This window comes from Physeter macrocephalus, chromosome 19, assembly GCF_002837175.3.
Source record: "Physeter macrocephalus isolate SW-GA chromosome 19, ASM283717v5, whole genome shotgun sequence".
Classification (NCBI taxonomy): Eukaryota; Metazoa; Chordata; class Mammalia; order Artiodactyla; family Physeteridae; genus Physeter; species Physeter macrocephalus.
The window spans coordinates 27,240,884-27,268,172 of NC_041232.1; the positions used below are offsets into that span (position 1 = coordinate 27,240,884).

The 27,289-nt window shown below is 44.5% G+C and overlaps 2 protein-coding genes across 3 annotated transcripts in view; both read right to left on the reverse strand.

Annotated features, from left to right (window-relative positions):
- Window positions 1–8,330: 8,330 nt before the first annotated feature.
- On the reverse strand, window positions 8,331–9,848 carry TXNDC2 (thioredoxin domain containing 2). Its single transcript, XM_055080630.1, has 2 exons — window positions 9,682–9,848; window positions 8,331–9,394 (listed from the first exon to the last, which is right to left on the reverse strand). Exons 1-2 carry the CDS (start codon window positions 9,752–9,754, stop codon window positions 8,331–8,333), a joined length of 1,137 nt encoding a protein of 378 aa, XP_054936605.1. The 5' UTR covers window positions 9,755–9,848.
- A 5,417-nt stretch (window positions 9,849–15,265) lies between these two features.
- Window positions 15,266–27,289, reverse strand: part of RAB31 (RAB31, member RAS oncogene family) — a 114,009-nt gene continuing 101,985 nt past the window's right edge. The window contains exons 7-8 of one of the 2 annotated variants that reach the window (XM_007127164.4): window positions 19,954–20,103; window positions 18,523–18,606 (exon numbers count right to left, since the gene is read on the reverse strand). In XM_007127164.4, the coding sequence (XP_007127226.1) occupies window positions 19,982–20,103 (122 nt within the window). In that variant the 3' untranslated portion in view covers window positions 18,523–18,606; window positions 19,954–19,981. Of the gene's footprint in view, window positions 18,607–19,953; window positions 20,104–27,289 lie in introns of both variants that reach the window. The other variant, XM_007127165.4, reaches the window with a different exon arrangement.

The window sequence follows — 27,289 nt, forward strand, 5'->3', positions numbered from 1 at the left end:
GTCTGGGCCCGTGAGCCATGGCCGCTGAGCCTGCGCGTCCGGAGCCTGTGCTCCGCAACGGGAGAGGCCACAGCAGTGAGAGGCCCGCGGACAGAAAAAAAAAAAAAAAAAAAAACCTGCCCCAAATCACAATGGAATTCTCTAAGCAACAACATACCACATCTTTTCCATATTTGCTAAGTATAATTTATTTGAACATTTCTGCCTCAAAAAAGACAAACGTGTTGAGCATCCAAGGAGCAGTCTGTATAGATCCCCACTATGAAATCAAATTGCTCATACTTACAGAAAAATAAATTTCTAAAGCATCACTTAGACCCCAAAACTGTCTTACCTTGTTCGTGTCCTTTGCATCTTTCTGAGTATCTAGTTGCTAAGTGTTTCGTGCTGTCTTTGGATTCACATTCGGTATGCCATCTTTAGCGAAACTCAAGTGTTACCATAAGATAATTTGTCATTTGAATGAGGCACGGAGTATATTGATTTCTAAGTCCTATAGATACAGACTTAAGGAAATCAGACTGGATTACAATGAAATGAGAAGCGGTGTTTGAAAGGCACTGGGTAAGTGCACAGCATCTTCTTATCAGGTTGGGAATTGATTGATGCCGACCACATTCTTGGTGTAGCCCTTGGTCCAAGGCAGTGTGTGCAACGTCATCGCCATCCCCTGCAGCAGACACTCTAGTCTGCTCAGCACCTCTTCCCTCCTCCCCCTCCCCCCGTGGTCCTGCTTAGCTTTGATGTTTTCATGGCACTTACCCTGCTGTGGGGGGCAAAGTGACCCAGGCCTGCAAGGTCTCCCCCAAGTACTCAGGATGGTGCAGGGGTTGGCATATGACTAGACAGTCAAAGTCTTCCCAGGGACTTTGGTTTGAGTTACTAGGAAACAGGCTCACTTTTTATCTGTGATCACAAGCCAGCCAAGCAAGCGATGCTAAAATCAACACGAGCAGCAGAGCCAAGAGGTGGAGAACATCAGGTCCTGATGCTGTTGTTTGAACACCCACAACCACCTGAAGCAGTTTGTCCCCCTAGAATCTCCACTCTCAAGATCCAGTACTCCCTCCATTTTTGCTGGAGCAGGTTTGAGTTGGGTTTCCGTCACTTGCCGCCAAAAAGCGAATATATCACCTACCCCACGACACCCAAGATCACCAAGGCAGTTCATCTCCCAAAGAAGAACTGCTACTGATTTAGTCTCTATGACTATCTGTCCTGTAAAGCCGGGAAGGCCCAGAGTGCACAGCTGGAACACAGAACCTGTGGTTAAGTTCAGCATTCAAAGATTCCACCAGAGCATCCGTGACCTTGGGCCAGTGTGCTCACTCCCCTTTGCTTTGTCCTTCCAAATTTTGTATTTCCCAGCAGTTTCTAAGCAACTGGGGTCTCCAAAGTACTCTATTAATTGTTTGTTTGGGTTTTTTTCTTTTATTATAAGTAAGCGGAAATAAATAGAATGAAAGAAAAAATATCCATACAGAGAGAGCCAATGACAACACTTTATGCTTTTTATTCCATTTTCAAATAAAAATAGGGATCATCCTGTTCTTCGTATTTGGACCTTTTTATTCTCTTGTTTCCATTTTTCACTTCTGAGTGAATTTGGAAGAGCAGAATCCTGCTTTCCCGGTCCCCATATGTCTTATAAGCATTGACTGGGGGAAGGAAGGCCCTCCGTCTAGCCAGACCCTAAGGAGGCATGTAACCCAGACCCCACAGCCTGCTCCAGGAGGACTCCGGCCTGTAGCCCTTGTTAAAGCAACTAAACAAGGAGCCCATAAGACAGAAGTGGCTCCAGGGCTTTGGTGGCCTCTGCAAGCCAACCAAAACCAAAGCCTGAGATGCCTCAAGGGTAAGAAATTGAAACCTGAGGATCACAGCCAGCCAGGCTTCAGGCTGCAGCGGTCCAACCATTTCCTTGCTTTGCTTCCCCACCTTCTCCGTGTCAGTCTTTCCCCAGCTCTTGTCGGCTGAGCCCCCCTAACCATTAATGGTTTGGCGCTGCCCAAATGGAATCAGTTTTTGCCCAAATAAACTCTTAAAAATTGTAATATGCCTCAGTTTACCTTTTAACAGCCTGTAACTATGATTCAGCAATGAACCCATTTTCTTATTCCAGGTAGGTCTTCAGGGCCAAGTTGAGAGAGAGGGGATGAAGTAAGGATGTTCCATAGACAATGTGAAGTCCAGGGACTTCCCTGGCAGCCCAGTGGTTAGGACTCCACTCTTCTACTGCAGAGGCTGCGGGTTCCATCCCTGGTCGGGGAACTAAGATCCCACATGCCGCGTGGTGTGGCTAAAAAATAAGAACAACAAAATAATGTGAAGTCCTGACTCCACTGGAAAAGAGGCAGCCTCGCATGTCATAGGGATAGGTAGGAAGAGGTTCCTGCAGGGGAGAGGTCTTTGTGGGATTCGGCAATTCAGTCCCAAAGGAGAGATTCTGTCGTGGAAGTGTGTTTGTTACAGCAGTTGTGCTCTGGATTATCAGAGGATTTAGGGGCATGCTAGTGAGCCTTCAAGCTAGTGGGGAGATCTCAGGGGAGACTGGACCCACCCAAGCCCGAGCCTCTCGTATGGCCCGTGTGGCCCTCTCTCCCTGGCGGTGGTATTCTAAACGGAGTCTCCGAGACTTAGGGAGGAAAGGCTGCTGGGAGGGACTCGAATCTAGGATAAGACCACCCTGTGGGCTAGGGCTTGGGGTTTCTGGAAAGGAAGGTGGAGATTAGAGAAAGGTGATGCTATGCCGGAGAGCAGATGTCCTGAGTTGAGGAAGCACGTTCGGGACGGGAGCTTCTGGGGGCTGGACTTGAACTATGGATGGCTGGACGGTTTTCCTTTAACTATGGGGAGAGATTCCTAGGCCCCGGCCCACAGCTACTGAATCTGATTTCTTGAGAACAGAGGCCTAGGTATCTGAGTGTCTAACAGCACTGCATGTGGTTCTATGACCGCTAGTTTGAGAAGCGCTGATTTAACATGACCCTGACCACGCTTAGCTCACTCCCCCTCCTCCTGTGTGGGGAGCAGAAAGGAGTTCGACACGGCCTCCCACCGTCCAGCCTGCTTGAGGGTAGGAAGTCAGAGCATGCCTTTTGCCCTAGGGTACGAGAGCTTGGTGATGGGTCCCCCACTCACCCCCAGCCTTTTTTCAAGGTGGGAGTATCATTTGGAGCAATGGACACCGGCCTCACTGCCACCTGAGGCCTCGGCATCATGGTTTCTTGGTCTGAGCTTCAAGGTCTGCCTTCAAGGGGGGACCACGGACCCCCTGGCACAGTCTCCTCTTGGGTCTTTGAAGAAGCCCCTGTTTCCACTTCAGGGCTGACTCCACGGGGAATGGGGCAGAGTTTCTTAGGATATACCCCTTCTCTGACATGCAACATCAGGGTGTGCTCCCTGGCTCCTAGGCCTTCCTTGGAAATGACTGTGTCAGTGATGCAGCCCAGGGGAGTCTTCAGGCCAGGCTCTGAGCCTCATCTTGAGCTGTTAAGGGCTAAATTGTGTCCTCACCAAAATTCATATGTTGAAGTCCCAGCCTCTGGTACCTCAGAAAATGACTGTATTTGAAGATAAGTTCTTTAAAGACATGGTTAAACTAAAATGAGGTCATTAGGGTGGGCCTTAATCCAGTCTGACTGGTGTCCTTCTAAGAAGAGGAAGTTTGGACACACAGACACCCGGGAGGTGTGTGAAGACAGAGCAGTGAGAAGGAACCACCTTCAAGCCAGGGAGAAGCCTCAGCAGAAACCAACCCTGCCGACACCTTGATCTTGGATTTCCAGCCCCCATGGCTGTGAGAGAGACATTTCTGTTGTTTAATCCCCCAGTGTGTGGGATTTTGTCCTGGAGCTGTGGCAGCCCAAGCAGACCAATGCACAGGTCAAAGTTCACGAAGGGTCTGCACCTTTGTTGTTCTGCTGTGTTCCCGAGCATCTTATCTCTCATCAGCTCCTGAGTGACTGTCTCCCTACAACCTTGTTAACCCTACTACTAAAGTCTGGTTGACTTTTGTTTGTATTTTTCTATAAGTGAAAAGTGTTCACGTTTATTACCAATTTGTTCTTACCCTAATATGAACGACGTCTTTCGCTTATTTTTCTATTGAGGTGTTCCATTTTTCTCACTGATTTGCTGGAGTACATTTTTAAGTAAAAATATTGACTCTTATGTCATATATCTGGCAAATATTTTTTCAGTTTTTGTTTCTTGTTAATTGTGTTTATATTTTGGAATGGGAACTTTTAAATGTTTTATATGTCCAAAACTCTTTAATTGCATTTGTATTTAGAAAATCCTTTTCCACCCATGAATCAGACGAATGTTTAACTAAATCTTCTTCCATTTTAAAATGATTTCATGTTTCATTTTTAAAATTTTTTAATCCAATTTTTATTCATTTGGTGTCTGGCATGGGAATAGGATGTGAACTGATTTTTCCCCAAAGATCTAAATTTGCCATACAGTTGAAAAATATAATATCTAGTCACAATCCTTCAAAGTGAAATGTTTTCTTTTGCCTAAATTACTACTTCCACAGCAAAGTCTGATTCTTGGTTATTATTATGTTTCATTAATCGCTTTTCTTCATTCATCAATACCACTATTGGTAACATCACACTTACACACAATTATTGTACTTATATAATAGTTATATTATAATATAATTATTATAATTATTATAGTTATATCTGATAGGGCAAATTTTTCTTCATTACTTCTCCTTTTAGACTTTTTCCTACTATTCCTGTCTATGAGTTTTAAGTATTTTGTCAAGTTCTCCCAATGACCTCCTTGAGATATTGGTTAGAATTATATTGTCTACTAATTAAGTGGAAAGGTTCAACATCTTTCCATCTTTCTCTCCAAGAGACTGTCTCACTTCCTTCAGACCTATTTGTTGTATATGTCTCCAAACTTTTAGATTTAGTCTTAATAATCCTTACCATTCTACTTAGGACCATTGCTAGATATTTTATTTTTTGTCACTGTTGCAAATGAGACATTTTCCCATGAAGATTCCCAATTACTGAATCACTGAATCAAAAGGAAACTATTGATTTTTGGATGTTGCTCTGAATACTGCCATTTTGTTGAGCTCTCTTATCAATTAAAACAGGTTTTCCATTGATTCTTATTAAGACTCTAATTAGATTAGCATCATTGACAGCCAGTATGAGTATCTGGAATCCTCCTTCCAGTTAGAAGTGGGTCTTACTTCTCCTTCATGCTAAATAGCAGAGGGGATAACAGTTGCTTGGCTCATTTTTTTTTAAGTACATGGTTCTTTCTTAATCAGGAAAATGGAATTTCCATACTCCAGCTTTCTGAGTACAGAGAACATAACTTCGTCCTGGCTGCTGTTTGACTATCATCCCTTCAAGAGAAATGGTGCTGAGGGTGGGTGGTTTGAGGAGCACGGACCGATTCTCTGATAGTTTAGCGTTCCTCCCTGGATCAGACTGGATCAGAGAGCCACACGTTCGCTCCCACTGTCTTGGCCTCGGAGCTGCCCTCCCAGAGCTGTGCGTTGCCCTCCTCCCTTAACTACATTAAGAATAATATAAAATCACCTGCAGAATCTATCACAATGTTTTTAAGGATTTTTTTTAGGTCATTGTCTGTGTCATCACTTGGTAACCTAAATATGAAGAGAGACCTATGATAGAAATGTTTTCAATACTAAGGTCCCAGGAAAAGCAGCTGGTGTAACTCACTAATGTTGGATTTCAGGGTCTCTGGTCCTCCAAATCGCTGGGGGCTCACTAAGTTGTCCAAACAGGGCTTTGGTAACACAGGGGTTGGGTTAACCCACTGAAGTATGGGCCTAAATAGCTAAGCATATATAGAGTCATGTTAAAACCAGGCTTGGGACTTCCCTGGCAGTCCAGTGGTTAGGACTCTGCATGCGCTTCCACTGTAGGGGGCACAGGTTTGATCCCTGGTCAGGGAACCAAGATCCTGCAAGCTGCCCAGCACGGCCAAAAAAAAACCCAGACTTGTTCAACATGGAAAATAGGAAAAAATCTGAGTAAAAAAGTCAGAGGAAGGTCTATCAGAGGAAAAGAACAGATGGGCTATATGAATCATAAGTAAAAGTCCTTTTATATGAAAATACAAAAGCTACATGCTTGTGCACCTTGAATCCAGGATTCTTTCATTGAAAAGTGCTTTCTGATGACAGCTTTGGCTTCTATGAACGATTATTACCAGGATCAGTCAGATGAAAATTGTTTCTGAACTGAATGTAAAAAAACATTGTCAAGAACCTCATCCATTATTCAATGTCTCAAACTTAAGGTCCCAGATGAAAATTTTCATTCTGAAATTCAGTTGTGGGAAAGCTCTGACTCCTTTCTCCAATTGCGATGTTTGCTCCTTTCCGGTAACGATATCTGGGTATCACTGAGTTTCCCTTTTCTCCCCACACCCCCTCATTGCTAAGAAGCTCAGAACAAAAGTTGCCACTCAATCAGGCAGTGACACCAGCCCTCAGATATATTATTGACATATTATTTATTTTTATGCTCCTAATTTCCCCATATTAGTTTATTAATTAATACTTTTTGCAGGTCATACTGGATCCTTTTGGAAAAAAAAGACTGGGTACGTATGGTATTTTGGGGGTTTTTTTGGGGTTTTATTTTTATTTTTTAACTGATAGATTCAATCATTGATTTACAATATTTCAAGTGAACAGGAAAGTGATTCAGTTATACATATATACCTATTCTTTTTCAGATTCTTTTCCTCTATAGGTTATTACAAGATGTTGAATATATTTCCTTGTGCTCTACAGTAGCATGTATGGTATTTTGTTTGCTGTTGTTAGGTAGTTGTTTTAACGCTCAAACGAGGTCCATGACTGACATATTAAGGAGAATCAGGGTCGTCACACAATGGAAGTTGCTGGCACCATCCCACTCCTGCAGCTAAGGAGGGATTGCAACTCAACCAGGTAAAGGCAGAAGCCAGCCAGGTTCCTCACCAGAGCCGGAGAACGCATGCGCCATCCAACGGAGCAAGCTGCCACTCAGCCCCTAAGGTTAGAGCAGTTTCTTGAGGTCATGCAAGCCTGGATTGCCAGATTTTACAATTTTTCAAGAAAAGCTACAATTCAAGATTTTAAAGGGAATCCTGGTTTTTGCCATGTGGACAATTGGTTCAAATTCTTTAAAACATTCCAAATCAGCAGAAGATAAGACAGTGGCTGACAGGGAATGGGGGGAAAGGCAGAGTTGTCGTTCAGTGGGTATAAAATTAGTTATCCAGGATGAATAAGTTCTAGAGATTTGCTGGACGGCATAGTGTCTGTAGTTAATATTGCTATAGTGCACTTAAAATGTGTTAAGAGGGTAGATCTCATGCAAAGTGTTCTTAACACACACACACCAAGGAAAGGGACACACAGGGAAAGTTGTGGAAACAGATGATGGGTAGGTTTATTATCTCAATGGTGGTGATGGTATCACGTGTGTATGCATAGTCCAAACTCACCAAATTGTATATATTAAATAAATGCATATATATGCAATATATATGTGTATACACACACACACTCTGAGACATCTGAGAACAGGTATCAGAAACCCAGTTACCAGGATGACAAAGCAGGAACTCTGCTACTAGGTTGCTGATGTCATAATGGCACCAAGGATCACACTAATTTAAACCTGAACCATAAAGCTCTTGGTCTGAGAAAACCAGAAGTTTTGAGCTGTCTCAGATTTTGTGAGCCTGGATCAGTAGAAAGAAGCCTGAACTTAAAATCTGGAAACATGGCCTTGGTCTCAGCTCTGATACCAAAGAATCCCCTAGATGTTTGTGGAGCCCGTGACATTTCCTGAGGCCTCCATAGCACCTCCCGCACATGAAGGAGGTTAGATATATGTGAATCCTTCAAATTCTTTACTTTCTTATCAGATATCCCAAAGGTATGTGAACATCTGAAATTTCCACTCATCATTAAAACATGTCCTTCTACAGAAGAATTGTCGAAATTTCCAGTGTTGCCACTAGGCTTACACGAGCTGAATTTTCAACAGTGAGTGAAAAAAAAAAAATCAAGATTAAAAAATAGGGGACAACTGGACTTCCAATATCTCCACCAAAGGAAATTCTAATATCACACTGTCCCATCAACAAGAACACAGTCACAATAGGCGTTAGGGCTTTGACTGCTTTTTGGAAAGGGTTAAGCTACTGTTTCTGATTCACATGCAGGTGCCACTTGGACACACACTTTTGTCACCCCTCATTTTTTTTTGTAAATAAAAAATCACAAGCTATGAGCAGCCGACTGTTCCTAATGCTTTCGGAACACACGATCACTTTAATGCTGTAATGAGTGTCTCGAGTTTTTCCTTAAGGGCACCAGAAAATTCGCCCACCTTTTCTTCTTTTTTATAAAACTGAAAGGTTGGGATGCAAACGATATTGCAGTCTTTCGCCAGCCCCTCACACTCGTCCGCGTCCACTTCCAGGAACACCACATCCTTGTGCTTCACGGACAGGGACTGGAAAAGGGGCTTGATTGACCTGCAAGGCCTGCACCACGTGGCCGAGAAGTCCACAGCCACCAGTCTCTCCCCGGCTTCCTTCAGCGCCACCTCGAAGTCTTCCTTGCTCAGGATCACCTTCACCAGGTCCTCCTCCAGGACCTCCATGGCTTCATCTGCTGACTGCAGGTTGCCTTCTGTTAGCCGGATGGTGTCTTCTAAGGACTTGGGGGTGTCACCCTCCTTGGGCAGAACGGTTTCGGCTGAGGACTTGGGGGCATCACCCTCCTTGGGCAGAACGGTTTCGGCTGAGAACTTTGGGGTGTCACACTGCTTGGATAGAATGGTTTTGGCTGAGAGCTTGTGGGTGTGGCCCTGCCTGGGCAAAATGAATTTTGCTGGAAAATTGGGGGTATTGCCCTGCTTGGGCGAGGTATTCTTTTCTGAGGAATTGGGGATGTCAGCCTGCTTGGGTGAAAGAGTTTGGGTTGAGGAATTGGGGGTGCCAGCCTGATTGGGCAGAATGGTTTTTTCTGGGGAATTGAGCATGCCACCCTCGTTTGGCAGAATGATCTTTTCTGGGAAACTGGGGGCATCAGCCTGCTCGGAAGGGATGGTTTTTGCTGAGGAACTGAGAAAGTCACCCTGCTTGGGCAGGATGTTTTGGGTTGGGGAAATGGGGGTGTCAGCCTGCCTGGGGGGGATAGTTTGGGCTGGGGAGCCGAGGGCGTCACTGCCCTGCTCAGGTGGGAGTGTGTCCATGGCCTGTAGGACTTCAGACCGCTCCGCAGGTATGTGTCGAACGTTGCTGACCTCATGGACAAAGGCCTCCGGGGTGTGTGCTGGGATCAGGAGTGTCACATGGTTGGATAGAACCTCTAATGATGGACTTTCTGAAGAAAAGGGTCAAAAAATAAAAATGTCAAAGAGGAAACAAAAAAATTCTGATCATCTACTCCAAGGAAGACGGGTGTCATTCTCAGAGCTCGTGAATGTAGTCTTATAACAGATGTATTCATCTGCATAATCACATTCAGCAGAAGGCCAAGCAGCATGCGAGTACATGTAATCTTCATGTAGGTTTTTTGTTTAACTACAACTTTGTCTGCTTAGTTAGACACTGCAACCAACCCCCTTAGCGCATAGGTGCCCCTTCCCTCCCCCTTACCTGTACCCTCACCTCCATTCATGTCTGCTTGATTGACTGGCCTCATTTCCGGTGCTTCCGGGGCTCCAGCTTCATCACTTTCCATTTCCGGTCCTTGTCGCAGCCCACCCCTACTTCACAGATGCCTCATAGGGCCAGCGAGGCCATCCCCTGCAACCTTTTCCAACTGAACATCATACAAGGACTAACAACGTGTATTCGGGTGGTGCTCACAGCCGGTTTGCCCTCTTTGTTCTCACAAGGGTCCTGCTTGACAGTTTCATGACAGCCTGGGTTTGGGGGCTGCTATGTGCGGGAGGCTGTGCCCAGTGCCTGAAATGAACTCACAGCCATTATTTCCTACAACAAAACACACCACTGAGGTAAGTCCCATTATGATCTCCACTTTACAAGTGAGAAAACAGTCTTAGAGAAGTTATGTGACCCGCTCAAGGTCTCAGAGCCCATGGGGGGGCAGGTTCTGAGCCCACACTCCGAACACTGGGCTGGGCTGGGCTGCTTGCCGGATGCCCTGGCCAGGGTGGGTAACTTGAGACCACCTCTCCTGCCCTCTCCCTCTAGGATCCCCAGCTCCTGCTTTCTCTTTATGACTCACCCACCGTAACCATCAACATCCTCTTAACCGTGTTACCTTCTTCTGCAAATTCCTGCGTGCTGGTCAGATGTCCGGTTTGGACATTGGGAAGGGAGATTATGTCACAGAGGGGTTCCCTAACTGAGAAGAGGCAGAAGTGAAAACATCGCCCCCATCCATGTAGACCAAGAACCAAGAGAACAGTACTTGTGTCCCCTCTCCAGATAGAAACCTCAGCACGGACACAGATTAGATGTGTTCAGAGGAAAGCTGGAAGCAGAGGAGGATATGACTCCTGCTCCATCTGGAAGACCAGGGAGGGCCCACATCCATGTGGACTCCACATCCACATGGCAGCATGGGTCACAGGCAGATTCTTGGGCCAGGGATCAGGAAGTCCTCACACCCCGGAGTGGGGCCGTGAGTGTTCTAAGACCAGAGAACCAGTAGAAGCTCAAGGAAGAACAAAGAAGCCACAGTGGAGGTGGATCTGCGGCCAGAGGCGAGGAACAGAGGCACAGGCTTGAACAGTGGGTGACAGCACGGGGCCCCAGCCCTAGACAGGATCTACCGTCCTTAGCAGTTCCCAGTTCAGGGACCAGGCCAGACCAGCCACTTCACATGGGGACTCAGCAAGAGCTAGAAGGCCCAGGGACAGCTCATCCACACAGCCTTGTGCGCCCACATATTATGGAGAGGGCAGGAATCAGGAAGACTGAGCTGTCACCAGAATAAAACCATGTTCCTTAGACTGAAATTCCACAAATGGGCAGACTGAATTCCATGGCCCTGCTCCTCACCATCCCTCCCAAATCCCTCTGAGATCAGGCTCATGGGGAAGAGTAGATGCCTTGTAGGAAAATTGTAAAGTCTCATTATATCTGCACATCTTAATAAAAATGAGGAAATCTGTGACCCCGTGACATTCATTCTTGGGGATCTGAGTTGTGGTTTTGGTTTGGCAGAGTTTTTCCAATTATTTCTACTCTTGATTCTGAAATTCAGATGGATTCCAGGCAAGTTGAAATATTGAAATATTGATGCTGCTGAATAATTTTCACTCAACTTGTCATAAAACGTATTTTTTTACTTTCAGCACAAGCTCATCCCCAAATTGCTCATGAACCCTTATGTCAGTCGTGGTTCTGTCAGTGAAACAATCAGCTATTTTAGGCACAGAAAGATTTGTCTAATCAGAAAATAGCTGGAAAGGCTGCTTTTGGGCAAGGTGTCCAGGAATGATTCCCAGAGATAGGAACAATGCCGCAGAACTGGCCTGCCAGGGGGGGCTGCGACCTCCTTTTGGAGGATAGCAACCACGCAGGGCAGGTGGTCAGGAGCAGGGCCCCCAGCCAGTGGTGGCAGAGAAGGAGGCTGGGCCCAGATGAGGGGGGATTTGTCACCACAGGTGACAGAGCTGGAATTTTATTTAATTTGCAATTGGTGTCCCAGAAAGTTTTGAGGAAACATGATCTGATATGCATTTTAGCAGATTCACTGTTAGCATGTATTCGACCATAGATTTGAGGGCCAAAGACAGAATTCAGAGACCTGTTAAGAAACGATCGCATAGTTGAGAGAACATATTGAAAGCCTCAACTGGGACAGTGGAAAGATGGTTCAGGGTTGGAGAAATTCCAGACATAGATTTACATTGTTTGATAAATGCTTGAGAGGAGCTGAAATTGAATCTCGAATGTGGAGCCTGGGCAGCTGGGAGAAAGCAGTGCATGAGACACACAGGTAACAGGGGAACGGGGCCTGCGTGCCCAGAGGGGCATCGTACCCGAGGCAGGACACCCACCTGGCAGCTGGAAATCAAGGTCTGATCTCCGGAGAAAAGTCAGGCCAGACCACCATGTGGAAGACAAACACCCAGAGGCGATAGTTGAAATCTTAAGATTGCAGGGGATCATTAGGAGGGGGTATCAATGGAGGAGGGTTAGGAGCACGGATTTGCAGGAAGCACCTGCATTTGAGCAGGTATGTGTAAAGGGGGAGGAGCCAGGGGAGCCTTGGAGCCCAGGCCAGAGGCCAGAGAAGGAGCATCAGGAGGTAAATCAACAGCCTCGGGTGCCCTTGGGGAAGTGGGGGGAGTGAGAAGAAAGAGGGCGGTGGTGGGGCAATTAGGTACCTAAATTCAGGTGAGGAGTGAATAGAAGGTCACGGTTCTCCTTTAAGAATTCAATTAGTGTGAAGGAAAGAGAGGGTAGCTTGATGGGGAAAAGGAGATGGACTGTAGTTTATCAAACCTAGAGACAATTTATGCATATGTGTAAGTGAACAAGAGGAGAAAACAGTGCAGAGGGAATTTTAAGACGGAAGCAAAAAAAAAAAAGCTTGAGTTGGGATCCTTTTCTGAAGGAGCAAAAAAGGAGAGAATAGGTACAAATCCGGAGAAAACTCAAGGTAAAGGCGAGCAGAGAACACTAGGCACCCTTGGGTCATCCGGGCCCACTTGGGACAGGGTTTGGGGACTGGGTTCTCTGAAGGAATTCAGTGCCTCGGGCCCTGTAAAGTCAGACTTGTCAGATGCTGATCCAGAAGCCATTTCAAAAAGCCAGTGAAGAACTTGAGTCCCGGCTGAATGACGGGGTCAATGTCAAAGTCAGGGACAAGGAAAAGATACATGAAGCAGTCTGAGCAGTGGGTGGAGGGTCAGCACACCCGCAGTTGGGATCAGGTAATAGTTGAGTGAAATCTCGTTAATCGTGATTCAGCTCTGCCAGCCTGAGCTGCTTAACCCTTGGGTCCCCGGCCAGCACCTCCTCCTGAGATGCAAGAGTGGTAGCCTGGCCTCAGCATGGTGGGGGGCTGTCCTGCTCCTCAACTAAGTAGACCTCAGAAGGCCAGCTGAACCCTCTGTGCTCCTCCTGCATAAATGAGGACAATCGTGCATCCTTCTCAGATTCATGTTGTGGATAAAATGAGATACAGTTTGAAAGGGTTTAGCTCATGGGAAGCATTCAGTGAATGTGGATTTCCTTTCCTTCATTCGTTTAGTTTTACAGTCCTTATAATGAGAGTAAAGAAAGGGGAAAACAGAAAGTCGTCAAAGGTACAAACTTCCAGTTAGAAGATATATGAGTCCTGGGGATAGAACCGACAGTGTGGTGATGATAATTAATAACACTATGTTGCATGTTTGAACGTTGCTAAGACAGTAGATCTTAAAAGTTCTCAGCACAAGAAAAAAAAATTGTAACTATGTGAGGTGACAGATGTTAACTAGACTTGCTGTGGGTGATCCTTTCCCAAGATATACAAATATGGAGTCATTATTGTACATTTGAAACTGTTATGTGTTAATTATACTTTAAAAAGTTAAACTTGGGGGCTTCCCTGGTGGCACAGTGGTTGAGAGTCCGCCTGCCGATGCAGGAGACATGGGTTCGTGCCCCGGTCTGGGAAGATCCCACATGTCGCGGAGCGGCTGGGCCCGTGAGCCATGGCCGCTGAGCCTGCGCGTCTGGAGCCTGTGCTCCGCAAAGGGAAAGGCCACAACAGTGAGAGGCTCGCATACCGCAAAAAAAAAAAAAAAAAAAAAAAAAAGGTTAAACTTGGGACTTCCCTGGTGGCACAGTGGTTAAAAATCCGCCTGCCAATGCAGGGGACACAGGTTCAAGGCCTGGTCCGGGAAGATCCCACATGCCGCGTGCCCCGCAACGGGAGAGGCCACAACAGAGGGAGGCCCGCATACCACAAAAAAAAAAAAAAAAAAAAAAAAAAGGTTAAACTTGGGACTTCCCTGGTGGCACAGTGGTTAAAAATCCGCCTGCCAATGCAGGGGACACAGGTTCAAGGCCTGGTCCGGGAAGATCCCACATGCCGCGGAGCAACTAAGCCCGCACACCACAACTACTGAGCCTGTGCTCTAGAGCCCGCGAGCCACAACTAGTGAGCCCACGTGTCACAACTACTGAAGCCCGTGCACCTAGAGCCCATGCTCCACAACAAGAGAAGCCACGATGAGAAGCCCACGCACCTCAACGAAGAGTAGCCCCCGCTCACCACAACTACAGAAAGCCCGCATGCAGCAATGAAGACCCGACACAGACAAAAGTAAAAAAAAAAGTTTATTAACAAAAAAAAGTTAAATTTTTTAATTAAAAAAGACAGGAGAAGATAACAGAAGCTAGCATTTGACTTCTGCCTCTCTTACAAGTCTATGGTCGTAGGCGACTTACTAACCTCCTGGGCCTCGGTTTCCTCATCTGTAGAATGGAGAGAATAATAGTATCTGCCTGATAAAGGGGGTTGTGAAAATAGAATGAGGTCATATGATGTAAAACACCTGGGACAGTAGCTGGAGCAAAGCAGGTCGCTAAATTCGTGTTTGCTCTCGTTTACGAGGACCTGCTCCGTGCCAGGACCAGAAGAGGTGCTTTCTGTCGAGTGAAACCCGTAAAGCCCACTCAGGAGGCACTGAGGGTGTCGACGTCTGTGTACACAGGGCCCTGCTGGCTGCCCGGAGCCCCCATGGGCAGCCCTCTTCACACGCATGTTCTCCTTGAGTCCTGAGGACACACCTGCAGGGTAGATGCTACGGCTTTATATGGTGGATATCATACCTTGTATGACGCCTTGGGGGCAGATGGTTTCAGAATTCGGAATTTTGTTTGGAATTTATAACAGTAATATGGTGCATCTATTACAGAACATGCAGCAGAGTCAGGGATCGAAGCCTACAACCAAACAGCAGGAATTCTGCAACCGAATGTGCAGACATTCCCCCCTCACCCCCGCCTGGATGGATAAGTAGCTATAAATAGCATCACATCAGTTCAGGTCTGGTTTTATGGCCAAATGAGTCCGTTATCAAACTTAAGAAAAAGTCCCTTCCAAAGCTTTTGGGATTCCAGAATTGTGGATGTGTGCATATGAATTATTTTCTGCATTTTATATGTGAGGAAACTGAAGTTTAGAGAGATTGATCTTCCAAACCCTCCCACAGCCAGCAAGTTACTTAAAAAAATTATTCAACTGAACATTATAATAAGAGAAAGACAAACTTGGTAAAACTTAAAATATTTATTAGTATGAATCAGTGTGTGTTAAACCAAAAATAATAGATACAATTGGGTGATGTGGAGGGCAATGCTTTACTACAGAATATAAGGTGGAAAGGTCCTAATGTCTGCAGCGGCGTCTTCTATACATGAGAACTGGGTCCAGCCCAGACAGAAGCCCTTTACAAAAACATGAGAAAGGGAGCAGTTTACACAACTGAGCGGTGACAATGGATCACTGGGTCTGGTTTCAGCAATGATGGTTAAACCAGAACCTAATAGGTCTGAATGAGGCTTGGAGTCCTTTTATTTATGAGCCCACTCTTTCTTCAAGTTGCAATGAGCGTGGCAGAGCAGGGAGAAGCAGGGCCCCTGAGGGGAGCCAGTTTCAGCCATCACAGGCCACGTTCCTTGATCTCAGGGGGCATGCTTTGCTCACCCAAGCCTCCCTCAGTCCTCGGTGGGTCCCAGCCCTTTGCTTGGCTAAAGGCTGGCTTTAGGTCTTCAGCCGTCTATGGTTTGCAAGGGAAGTCATCTTTAGCGCCCTGATGTACCACTTTCCACTATGAAAATGGCAGGTCAATCATGTGCGTACGTAAAATGTTTGCATGACCCCTCTGCCATTTTAGAGATTCCCACCGGGAAATAATTCCTCTGACAGCCTGTGCCTGCATTACATGACACAAAGTCACGAGCCAGACTCAGCCAGTGAAATGGATCACATGTCGGCATAACAAATATGAAATCATATTTACACATATACACACGTGTACCGCACAGGAGAGGAAGGAAAACAGAGGAAAAGAGCACATTTGGGGAAATTGGGCAAAGGATGCTGCTTGACATTTTGGAACAACAGTAATTTCCAGGCCTTTACATGATATTACGTGGTTATAGTTCAAAGATTAGAACAGCCAGAAAGTAATCTCAAGGCAAAATAAAGGAAGATCAGAAAGCCTCCTTGTGGACAAGCCTCGAGCACTTATCTTCAGGGAAGACGCTGTGTTCCTGTGAATGTGTGTGTGCCCAAGTGCCATCTACTCTTTCTACCAATTGCTCCAAGGACTGACTATAGACACATTGTCATCTGATGGCTTGAATAGTTAAGGCCATACAGGAAGGCAAAAGAGTGGTTCCCACCCTCGTGGGCTTCTGAAATCAAGTCATGGGCTCATGGGCGGGTAGCTTGCTGGTTAAGACCGGCTGTTTTATGCAAGATGCGAGCACTGAAGACTTGCTGGGCTGCGTACCTCCTTAGCTAGGCAACCTTGTCTAGGGACAAGCCCAGGTCCTCGGGGACAGCTGGATGATGAAAGATTCCAAAATAAGCCTACATTACACCTGGAATTAGGTCATTTGAATTTGCAACCCACATTTTTTTTAACTTTGGAAAGAGGCAAGATAATCGCTTGGCCTGCAAGCAGAATCATGGTAGCCCATAATAGTGAGAAGGTGAAGAAAACCCTAAAAATCCGTGCAAAGGCCCTGCCAAGGTGTCCACGTGCCAACTGCTAAGTTTTTGAGGAACCCGTCTGGGAGAGCTAAGAGGCACTCTTGAACCAAAAATAAGTGCTTCCAGCGTTCACGCCCTAAGATTGTCAAGTTACTCTTGCAAGCTGGATGAAGCGGTAAGAACATCAAACTAACAACACATTCTCGAGTTTGAAAAACCTAAATCTTGAGATTTCGACCCGTTTTCTTGATTGCAGTCCGCATGAAGAAGTGTGAACTCGGCCCTGGTCTCTCAAGGACTCTCGCTTTTTTGGATGGCAGACTCAGTGTCCCCGCCCATCCAGGGCTCAGGGGCAGAGCATGGCAGAACTCAAGCACGGTTACTGAAAGTCTGAGGTTTTTACTCAGCTTATGATCTCTTCCCTGATTCTTACATTGTAAGTTTTCAATTAATGTTTGTTGAGCCTTGAAGGTACCAGCTGGCCCTGATGCCATACTGCGTGATCAACCACATCTCACCCCCCAAAAAGGCACCAATCTGAATATCCTCCAAGAATCACCTCCCAACATGAGCCCTCATAGGAAACAAACTGCTTCTTGATCCCAGGTTTTTATGAAAGTTAGAATGGAAACAGGATTTGAATTTTCAATGGGGATAGCTTTTCCTCCTTTCCATGCCTTCTTTCCTTTTCCTTCCATTGGATTCAGACATCTTTAATTAACTGAGCAGACAGGAAATCTGAAAAGGGAGGGTTCACTGAAGTTTGTTCTCAGCCAACTGGCATTCCAGGGTTGGCCCTCTGGTTAGCCTTAATACCCACCCCCCCAAAGCTTGGCATCTTCTTAAAGACTTTCTCTGATTTTGCAGTTTTGGGGGGTCTAGAATCTTAATGTGCTGGTACTTCCTCTGGCTGGCTTTCCTGTAACCTATTATTCATTGATATTATTAGAAGTCTGCCCTACAATTTAGATTCAAACATCCTCCAGGTAATTTGTTCCCTGGATATGACACTATGACAAACTCTCTTAGTAAAATTATACTCTGTGTGAAACTTCCCTAAGAGAGTGGGAATTTATTACTGTGGAGGTGATGCAAACCAGGTGGTCTCTGGAATAATATTTATACCCTGCGTTTGTCACAGTTTACACAGTAGTGACTCCAAAGACTTCCAAACCAGGCCTCCAAATCCCAGAATGACATGATATATTGTAGTCAGATTTGGTTGGTTGGTTTATATGACCAAAACTTAGCAAAATGTTCACCAAGTAAAAGTCACAGATGTAGATAAAAGTTCCTAATACATCTTTCTCCACTTTCATAACAGCGCAAGTCTACAGCAGATGGTCCAATTACACTCCACCGAAAGGGAAATTCCATGAACCTTTCAGTGGAGGTTGGTTGAGTAATTAAGGCAATGGCACTGAAGAAGTTCCTGAAATTTGGTTAGAAACATAGGAAATCAGAGTGGAACACCAGTTTAGAATCTCACACACATAAGCCAGTAAGACTTTTGTACAAATTTAAGAATATTTTGAGGCTTTTAACAAAAAAACACAACTAGAATTAATACCTAAAATCCATTCCCTCCGAGTGAATTTCACACACCAAAGGCCCTTTTCTGGCAGTGTGGTGGTTCTTCCCAGAGTTTTGTAGAATCCTTTTCCAGGGACGTTCCCTGCCCCGTTCCCTGCGGGTCTCACCTCCCTCTGAGCCAGGGGCCAGGCCACCGAGGGTGGGAGGCCCCCGCAGCAGCGCACGGGGAGGGGAGCTCCGGCCTCTTCAAGCACAGGGGACCCCAGCCCCAGGTCAGCAGCACCGCCGGCCGGCCTGCGAGGTTGGCTTCAGTTTGATTGTTCCGTTGTTTCCGTTTTCATGGGGGTCCAACGGTGGGATCTGGCGACCTGGAAGGAACGGAGGCCAAGGTTGAGTTCCTGTTCCCAGCCAACCCCACCCTGCTTCCACTTCTCCAGTCATGTGCGGGTCGCACATGAGGCAGAGGGGCTGTGGTACTAGCTCTTTCCCCCTCTCCCTCAGCTGTATGAAGTCAAGCTCAAGTGTAGAAAGTTAAGGAAAAGTAAAAGCAGCTTTCTGATAGTAAGTATTTCCCTGGAGGTGGAAGCCCTGCTCCAGAGCCGGCATCCCTTTTCTCTGCACAAACAGCGGCCACTGGTTCCTCCCAGCCTTCCCCCGCATCCACCACCGGAATGAGCCCCTTCTCAGCTCCCAGTGAGGCCTCATCTTTGTGCTTCTAAAAACAGACCTGGCTTGGGAATTGTGATGGTCCCAGTAATATCACGTATTAACACTGAGCTCCTGTCCCTCATTCTGCCAAAGCACTTAGAGCATTAACTGGAAAGCCTTTGGAGACATTCTTCACAGGAAACAGTATCTTAGGTGTCATTCACAGGTAATCTTATTTTAAGTTAGAGAATTAGCTGAGAGTCTCTGCTAACAAATCCAAAGTAAAAATTAAACAGGTAGTGGAGGGGGGTAGGGTGTCGTAGTTAAAGAGTATGTGTTTTGTTTTTTGTGGGTTTTTGTTTTTTGTTTTTTTTGAAGATGATAAAGAAATTCTAAACTGTGCTGATGGGTGCACATAAAAAAACACTGAATTGTACATTCTGGTGAAATGTATAGCATGTGAGTTTTGTCTCAATAAAGCTGTCTTCTAAAAAGGCAATGGAATGGAAATAATAAATATTTGTGTAGAACCTCACAGTTAAAAGATTTTCACAGGCACATCTTCACTGGGTCCTGTGAAGCTGTGAAATGACTGTTATGATCACCATTTTACTATTAACTGGAGAACTTAGGCTACACCTGAAGGTCAATACCAAGGGGCACAGGTGGCTCTCTGATTATAACCTACATCTTGACTTTCTGATGGATCCCAAAGCCTGTGTCCCTCCCACTCTACCACGATAGCTCTTGATGCTACTTTTCTAACCCCCATGGAAAAGGCATGAAACATGAGCTCTAAAACAGGGATTTAAAAAAAATCAGCTAATTAGGGCATCCGTTACTAGGTAACCAGTAATTAGAGATGGAAGGGAAATTAGTTCCAGGACAAAGCCCTTCCATGCAAGTGGATGCCCTAAGGCCCATAGAGAGTCAAAATGCCCCGGAAGAGGTGCGTTTTCACAAGGGTGGAAATCGTCAGTTTCACAGGTATTAATGAGTTGTGTAAATTGGGTGATATGGCCACTGGTCAAAGCTCAAGCATAAAGATTAAGGTCATTGGCAGTTACCCAAAATTCAAAATTCGTGGTAGAGCTCTTATCCGCTTACGGGGCAGACATGAAGGCTGGAGGGATTTCTGCAGCTACTGCTTCCGCCAATTTGTGTCCTCCACAAAGCTGTACAAAGCTTCCGCAGGCCATTCTCCAAACAGTTCTGTCCTAATGCAGAAGCAAGTCTGTACTTTCCTGTTCTGGACACGCTGTGTCTGTCTTATGAGTCATAAGAAAAGGGAAGGAAACAAAATGCCTCTCCTACTTTGTCAATCTTAAGTGATAAATAGAGGGGAAAGTTCCCAGTGACCACCAATACTCTGATATATTTAGGTCAGATCTTCCTGGTCAAGTGTTCCATACCCCTCCAGAGACAGCGATGTGTTTTGGAGGGATGGTAGTGTCAAGTTATAGCATTACTGATGTTATTTATTTATTTATTTATTTATTTAAAGTATAGTTGATTTCCAATCTTGTGTTAACTTCTCCTGTACAGCAAAGTGATGCAGTTATACATACATATATATACATTCTTTTTCATATTCCTCTCCATTATGGTTTATCGCAGGTTATTGAATATAGTTCCCTGTGCTATGGCAGTAGGGCCTTGTTGTTTATCCATCCTATATGCAATAGTTTGCCTCTGCTAATCCCAAACTCCCAGTCTTTCCCCCTCCCTCCCCCCCACCCCTTGGCAACCACAAGTCTGTTCTCTCCGTCTGTAAGTCTGTTTCTGTTTCATAGGTAAGTTCACTTGTGTCATATTTCAGATTCCACATACAATTACTTAAGTTGTTTAAATTAACATTTCAGGTGCCTCCTGAGGGTGTTAGGAGCTGTAATAGGGGCTTTTGCATCTGACATATTTTGGGACAAAATTATAATTCTGACCGGTGCATGCTGCTGCCCTAGTTAACTAGTCAAGTACTGTTTACCGATCAGTTGTGACTATATCAAGATCAGTATCCTACACTCAAATCAACCTCATGGTATTAAGCTGTTAACTCTAAAGTTAGCAAAATAGCATTAAGCTGTAAGCCCTCCTATATGTGACCGATTCCACACGCCAAGTGTCATAAAGTTTCATAAGTTTTTTTCCTAGGAAAAGTACCTCAAATATAGAAAAAGGTCATCCAGAAGATTAAAGTCACAAAAGTGGAGTGAAGAGCTAGAAAGGGCAATGCCGGAGCGGCCCATCCCATGCCATCAGCACCCTCCTTTGTCCCCATTCCTCCTCCTCTTCCCTGACCCTCACTTCTCTCCTCAGCAGTCAGTAGGACAAGGTCTGGGAGCAAGATTAGGTAGCACCCGAGGCGGCCCCTCAAGGAGACGCCCCCTCTTATTTGTTTTCAACTGTGAGCAACGTTTCTGAATCAGTGTCGAACCCGGCTTCTGAGAGGAGCCAGGTTCTCTTTATCTTCAGAATATCCCAAATCTCACTGAATAGAACAAAATATTTCTCCAAGACAGAATTACTGCAGTTTGTTTACATATTTGGGTTCCATGTAAAATTTTGAGAAAAGGGCTGTTCTGCTAAAAAAAAAAAAAAAATTAAAAACCGCTTTATTTTCTATCAATAATTTAAATTGGTAAAGATAGAAATGTGAGCATTAATCCCATCACAATATCTACCTTATTGGGCTAAAAGGGAATTCCCTTAGCTTAGTTCCTTAAAATAAATATCAGAGCCTCTTCTATTGCCATACCCCCTCCTTCATTTTTCCTGATCTTCTCTAATTTAGTATCAGAGTTTATGGGGGGGGGCGGTGCTCATGAGATCTCATGGTGCCTGGAAAATTCTTTGAGAAGCTCAGGAGCCACTGCTGGGTAGAATTGCCATCCTGTGATTTTCAACCTAGACTGGCCCAGCAATATTTTTTTTTGTTTACATATTTGGGTTCCATGTAAAATTTTGAGAAAAGGGCTGTTCTGCTAAAAAAAAAAAAAAAATTAAAAACCGCTGATCCAAAACACCTTTGAGGCCATCTGCACTGGAATGTGAATTAAAGTCTTAGATTGGTGTCCTGTGACACATCAGGCATTTTTATGGGTATCATGACATTTGTTTCTAGGTTTTGTTCCTGAGAATTGGGCGGCCCAAACCTTTTAGTCATGTTCAATTTTGTCAACATCCTGTAGATGTGGATAAAATCTTTTCATCATGGTCAGTTGGAAAATGTTCTTTACAAATGTAGCAATTTCTCATTGAAATTGCCCCCCTGGGGGAACATAATAGATTTCATGGTTCCCCAATGAAGAGGGAAGGTACTAACTAGCCGTGTGGCTCCAAGTACATCAATTATAGTAACTGCTTCCCTTTAAGGAATAAAGAGCTGGTATTACAGCCTTAAAATTCCCTTTTAATAAGGCTTAGATTGGTGTCCTGCGACACATCAAGGCATCTTTATGGGTATCATGACATTTGTTTCTAGGTTTTGTTCCTGAGAATTGGGCTGCCCAACCCTTTTAGTCATGTCCAATTCTGTCATCATCATGTAGCTGTGGATAAAATCTTTTCATCATGGTCAATATGTTCTTTACAAATGTAGCAATTTCTCATTGAAAACTGTCCTCCTGGGGGAACATAATAGATTTCATGGTTCCCCAATGAAGAGGGAAGGTGCTAACTAGCCGTGTGGCTCCAAGTACATCATTATAGTAACTGCTTCCCTTTAAGGAATAAAGAGCTGGTATTACAGCCTTAAAATTCCCTTTTAATACCAATAAAAAGACATTTTCACACTTGTTCTGTGAAAAAAGTTTCTTCAGTAACTCCTTAAAAAAAAAAAAAAAAGAATTACTGCCGTTTCCTTAGACTTTGTGTTTCTCATCTGGTGGAAAGAGTTTTGAGATCTGAGTGAGAGTGTTCCAGGTGAGTGAATTCAGACATGCTATCTGCTACTCTCCAAGAGGGCCTTTCCTCACCTACAAAAAGAACACGGGAAGTAGCCTGACAACCACCACGCATCACAGACGCTGTGGCTAATGTGCCAGGAACCCAGGACAATGGGCGGGTCCCCAGCATCCCAGGCTCTGGATGCAGCTACGTATCAACCCCTGCCTCCCCCTCCACGCAGTGGATGCTTAGGGTTCAGTTACTAGGATGGGGCCCATCCTGCTCTTCTCCTAAACACTCAGCCGGGGAGGGGCCCACATGTTCCAGCTTCAAACAGTAAGAAGAAAGGAAGTGCTTCCATTTTCAGGCAAAGAAAGAAAAGCCGGGCCCTAACAACGACGCAAGCACCTTAAAAAGTGCAGGAAGCCACCAGCGCTTTGAAAACACACCAAGAACTCAGATCTTGTGGTCTGAGTTATTTGGAACTTACTCAAAGCTTAAGTGCACTTACACAATAGCATAGTTCCGGAAAATGCCATAGCGTTTGGTACCAAGGTGATCACCTTGGAACACTGTTGAATCAGTATTAATTACATGGGCACAGAATAGGACAAAAATATACATGCAAACTTCTGAAAGAAACATCACTGCATGTTTCTGCTCTTATAAAATGTCCTCTGAGTACACAACCTCCAAACAGCTCGTTCTGGAGTATAAATCCTATGACACGGTGTTTATTTTAATTAGGTTTGGACTGTGTAAGATTCTGCTTGGGAAAAGTTAAAAGACTTTTTTTTTCTGGAGTTCCGTTTTCCTGAAAGTTGATAGCCCAGAGAAAAAGCAGGTTTAATAAATGATTCCTCAAGAATTCAATATGTGAGCAAACAAACTCCAAGCCTATCAACTGTATCATGGCTCTGGACTGCGGCTGTAATGCTTTTACACACAACAAAAATAAAACGGCAGGCTCAGCTGCAGCTGTCTTCTCGCCCTGTGTGGTGACCGGCCGCTTTCTGCACAGGCCTGGAGTCCTCCCTGACAACTCGCTGTTTGCGTTCTTCTCTCTTATCCCAGTCCCAATATTTATGAGGCTCAGCTTTGTTTGGTTGGTGTTAGAGGTGCTGGTACTTGCCCTGTCACTTCCATTTCTTGATCCTGATTTTCTGAATCATCCAGAGACCAAGTTTACTAGGACTTGGCAGTCTTTGGCCTTGATCATGACCTCCACGCCTCTCCATTTGGAGGGTGGTCTCTATGGCCCACTGCGGTGCTCACAATCACGGGACCCTGCCCTAGAAATTCGGAATGGGGCAGGCGACACATGCATGACACTCGAGGTCATCCTCTGAACCGTCCTTTTGCCGTCGTAAAGAAGACAATATTGGGATTATGAGATGACCTGGAACGTTAGAGTCTAGACCTCGGAAGGTACTAACATTCTGTGCAGGACCAGCGTGGCTTAGGATTCAGAAAGTGGATTCAGCCGGAGGCTGGCAGAAAATCCAGGTCAGGGATAATGAGAGCCTTAATTTGGGTGCAGGGGAGAGTAGAAAACAGGGTTGGAAGGAGAACCGTAGGAAGACACCTGGCAGACGTGACAATTGATTGGATGTGGGAGGGTGAAGAGACGGGGGAGGAAAACTGAAGTTCAAGTCTAGGAGCCGCAGGAACAGTGATGCCCCAGCAGAGAAGGAAGGGAGGGGGCAGATCACCACTGGCCGTTAGTCCAAAATGCCAAACACGTGTCTTCAGCACGGAGGGGCTTAAGTTACTCTAAAATCATTAGGCTTCCTTACCATTCAAAGGCATCATTTCCTTTTATTTATTTTTTTAATTAATAGACTCTATTTTGGGGAAGAGAGGTAGCTTTAGGTTTACAGAAAAAATTGAGCATAAAGTTCAGAGAGTTCCCATACACTCCTCCTCCTAACCCCCGATTTCCTCTATTTTAACGTCTTGCAGGAGTGTGGAACATTTATTACAATTGATGAGCCATTACTGAGCATTAAGTGAAGTCCATGGTTTCCATGAGGGCTCACTCTTAGTGCTGTACATTCTATGGGTTTTGAGAAATGAATAATGACATGTAGCCACCATCACAGTATCACACAGAATAGTTTCACTGCCAGAAAAGTCCCCGAGTTCCACCTATTCATCCATCCCTCCCTCCTTCCTGCCCCTAGCCCCTGGCAACCACTGATCGTTTTACTGTTCCCAGAGTTGTGCCTTTTCCAGAGTGTCATATAGTTGGAATCATACAGTATGTAGCCCTTTCAGACTGGCTTCTTTCACTTAGTAAACATGCATTTAACGTTCTCCCGTGTCTTTTCATGGCCTGATAGCTCATTTCCTCTTATCGCTGGAAAATATTCCATTGTGTGGATATATCCCTTTTAATTTTTTAGTTTAGCATTTAAAAATTATAAGACACAAAAAAAACCCAAAACAAAACCACAAGCCCCAAAGAACAAATCTAATAAGCTAGACTTCATCAAAATGAAAAACTTCTGCTCTTCCAAAGACGTTGTCAAGAAAGTGAAAACGCAAGCCACAGCCTGGGAGAAAATATTTGAAAGACAATTATCTGATAAAGAGCATGTATCCAAACTATATAAATAATCTTTAGAACCCAATAATAAGAAAACAACTCAATACAAAACGGGCAAAAGTTGAACAGACACTTCCCCAAAGAAGACACAAGGATTGCGAATAAGCACATGAAAAGGCACTCAACATTATCTGTCGTTAGGAAGATGGACGTCAAAACCACAAGGAGAGACCACTATATTCCCATTCGAACGACTGAAATTTTATCAACTGATCATTCCACGTGCTGGCAAGGAGGTGGAGCTACTGGAGCTCTCCTGTATTGGTGGTGGGAGTGTAAAATGCTAAAACTGCTTTGGAACACAGTCTGGGGGACCCTTAGAGTGTGAACCATTACCTGTGAGATAAGCCAGTTGCGCCACTTCTAGGTATTTACCCACACAGACTTGTACATGAAAGCTCATCGCTGCCTTGCCTGTAATTAATTGCCAAAACCTGAAAACAACCCAAATGTTTAGGTGAATGGATTAACAAATTTTTACTCACGTTACGGAATACCACTCGGTACTAAAATGGAACTCAGCAAAATCCATTGTGTGTTAAACTTGGATCAGGACAACTGACCTAATTGCTCGCATAAAGAAATTGCAAGGAGGGAACCTACTGCTAAGGAGGAGCTTAAAAGATACACCAGCTAATTTTATCAATTTTATCCACTGTGTGTGGAGCTTATTTGTATCCTGATCCAAACAAACTATAAAATGCAAACAAAGAAACCATTTATGATAATTACGAACCATTGAAAATCTGAACACTGGATGTTTGATGATATTAATATGATTATAGCATTATGATTATTAATGTGAGCATGTCATTGTTTTATGTAAAAAAAAAGTTACATGCTGAAAATATTTACAGATGAAATGATGTCTGGAATTCCCTTCGAAATAATACAGGCGGGGGGGTCAGGGGAAGTGGGGGGTAGGGATGAAACCAGCTTGGTTATGAGTACAGTCTGCCCTCTATATCCGCAGGTTCTGTATCCGCAGATTCAACTTACCGCAGACTGAAAATATTCGAGAAAAAAAAATTCCAGAAAGTTCCAAAAAGTAAAAGTTGAATTTGCCACATTGGCAACTATTTGAATAGCATTTACATTGTACTTACAACTATTTGCATAGCACTGACATTGTCTTAGGTATTATTTGTAATCTAGAGATTATTTAAAGTATACGGCAGGATGTGCTTATATACAAATACTACGCCCTTTTATATAAGGGACTTTAGCATCCTCACTGGGGTCCTAAGCCATCCTCCAAGGACACCAGGTGATGACTGTACATGACGGTTCATTATGTTATTCAGTTTACTGGTGTATATGTTTAAATTTTTCTGTAATAAAGTCTTTTGTTAAGTTCCCTGCAATCTCACCGCCATGAAACAACCACTGTTAACATTTTAATGTGTGTGTATATTCCCAATATTTGCCCAGAAGAATATATTTACTATTATATATTATATAGTTCATATTTTATAAAATCAGGATATTATACAAACTGCTCTATAACGTTGGTTTCACACTCAACAATTTATCTTTTTATGTCACTAAAAACAGATTTACAAACTCATTTTTAATCACTAGTTTATACTGGTGTCCCATGATTTTTAAAAAATTATTTCACAAGTTTTGGACAGTTAAGTCATTTCCTGTTTTTCACCATCATGAATAATGTTACCATAAACTGCCATCTGCAGTAAGTGATACAGACGCACAGTTGAGAGCCTGGGTTCTGGAGCCCTGCTGCCTGGTTTTTAATCCTGACCCTCTGTGACCTGGAGCAAGTCACAAACCTCTCCACACCTCAACTTCCTCAGATGTAAAATAGGGATGATAACAGTGCCTATTTCATAAGATAAACGGTGCATTAATGAGCTAATATATATTTAAGGAATTGCAACAATGGCGCAGAA

Bases quoted from the DNA above. Each gene is read 5' to 3' on its own strand.
- TXNDC2 (XM_055080630.1), bottom strand. From the start codon at position 9,754: ATGGAAAGTGATGAAGCTGGAGCCCCGGAAGCACCGGAAATGAGGCCA. The intron at 9,395-9,681 runs GTGAGGGTACAG...CCTTTTCTTCAG, and splicing joins TCAAGCAGACATGAATGGAG to AAAGTCCATCATTAGAGGTT.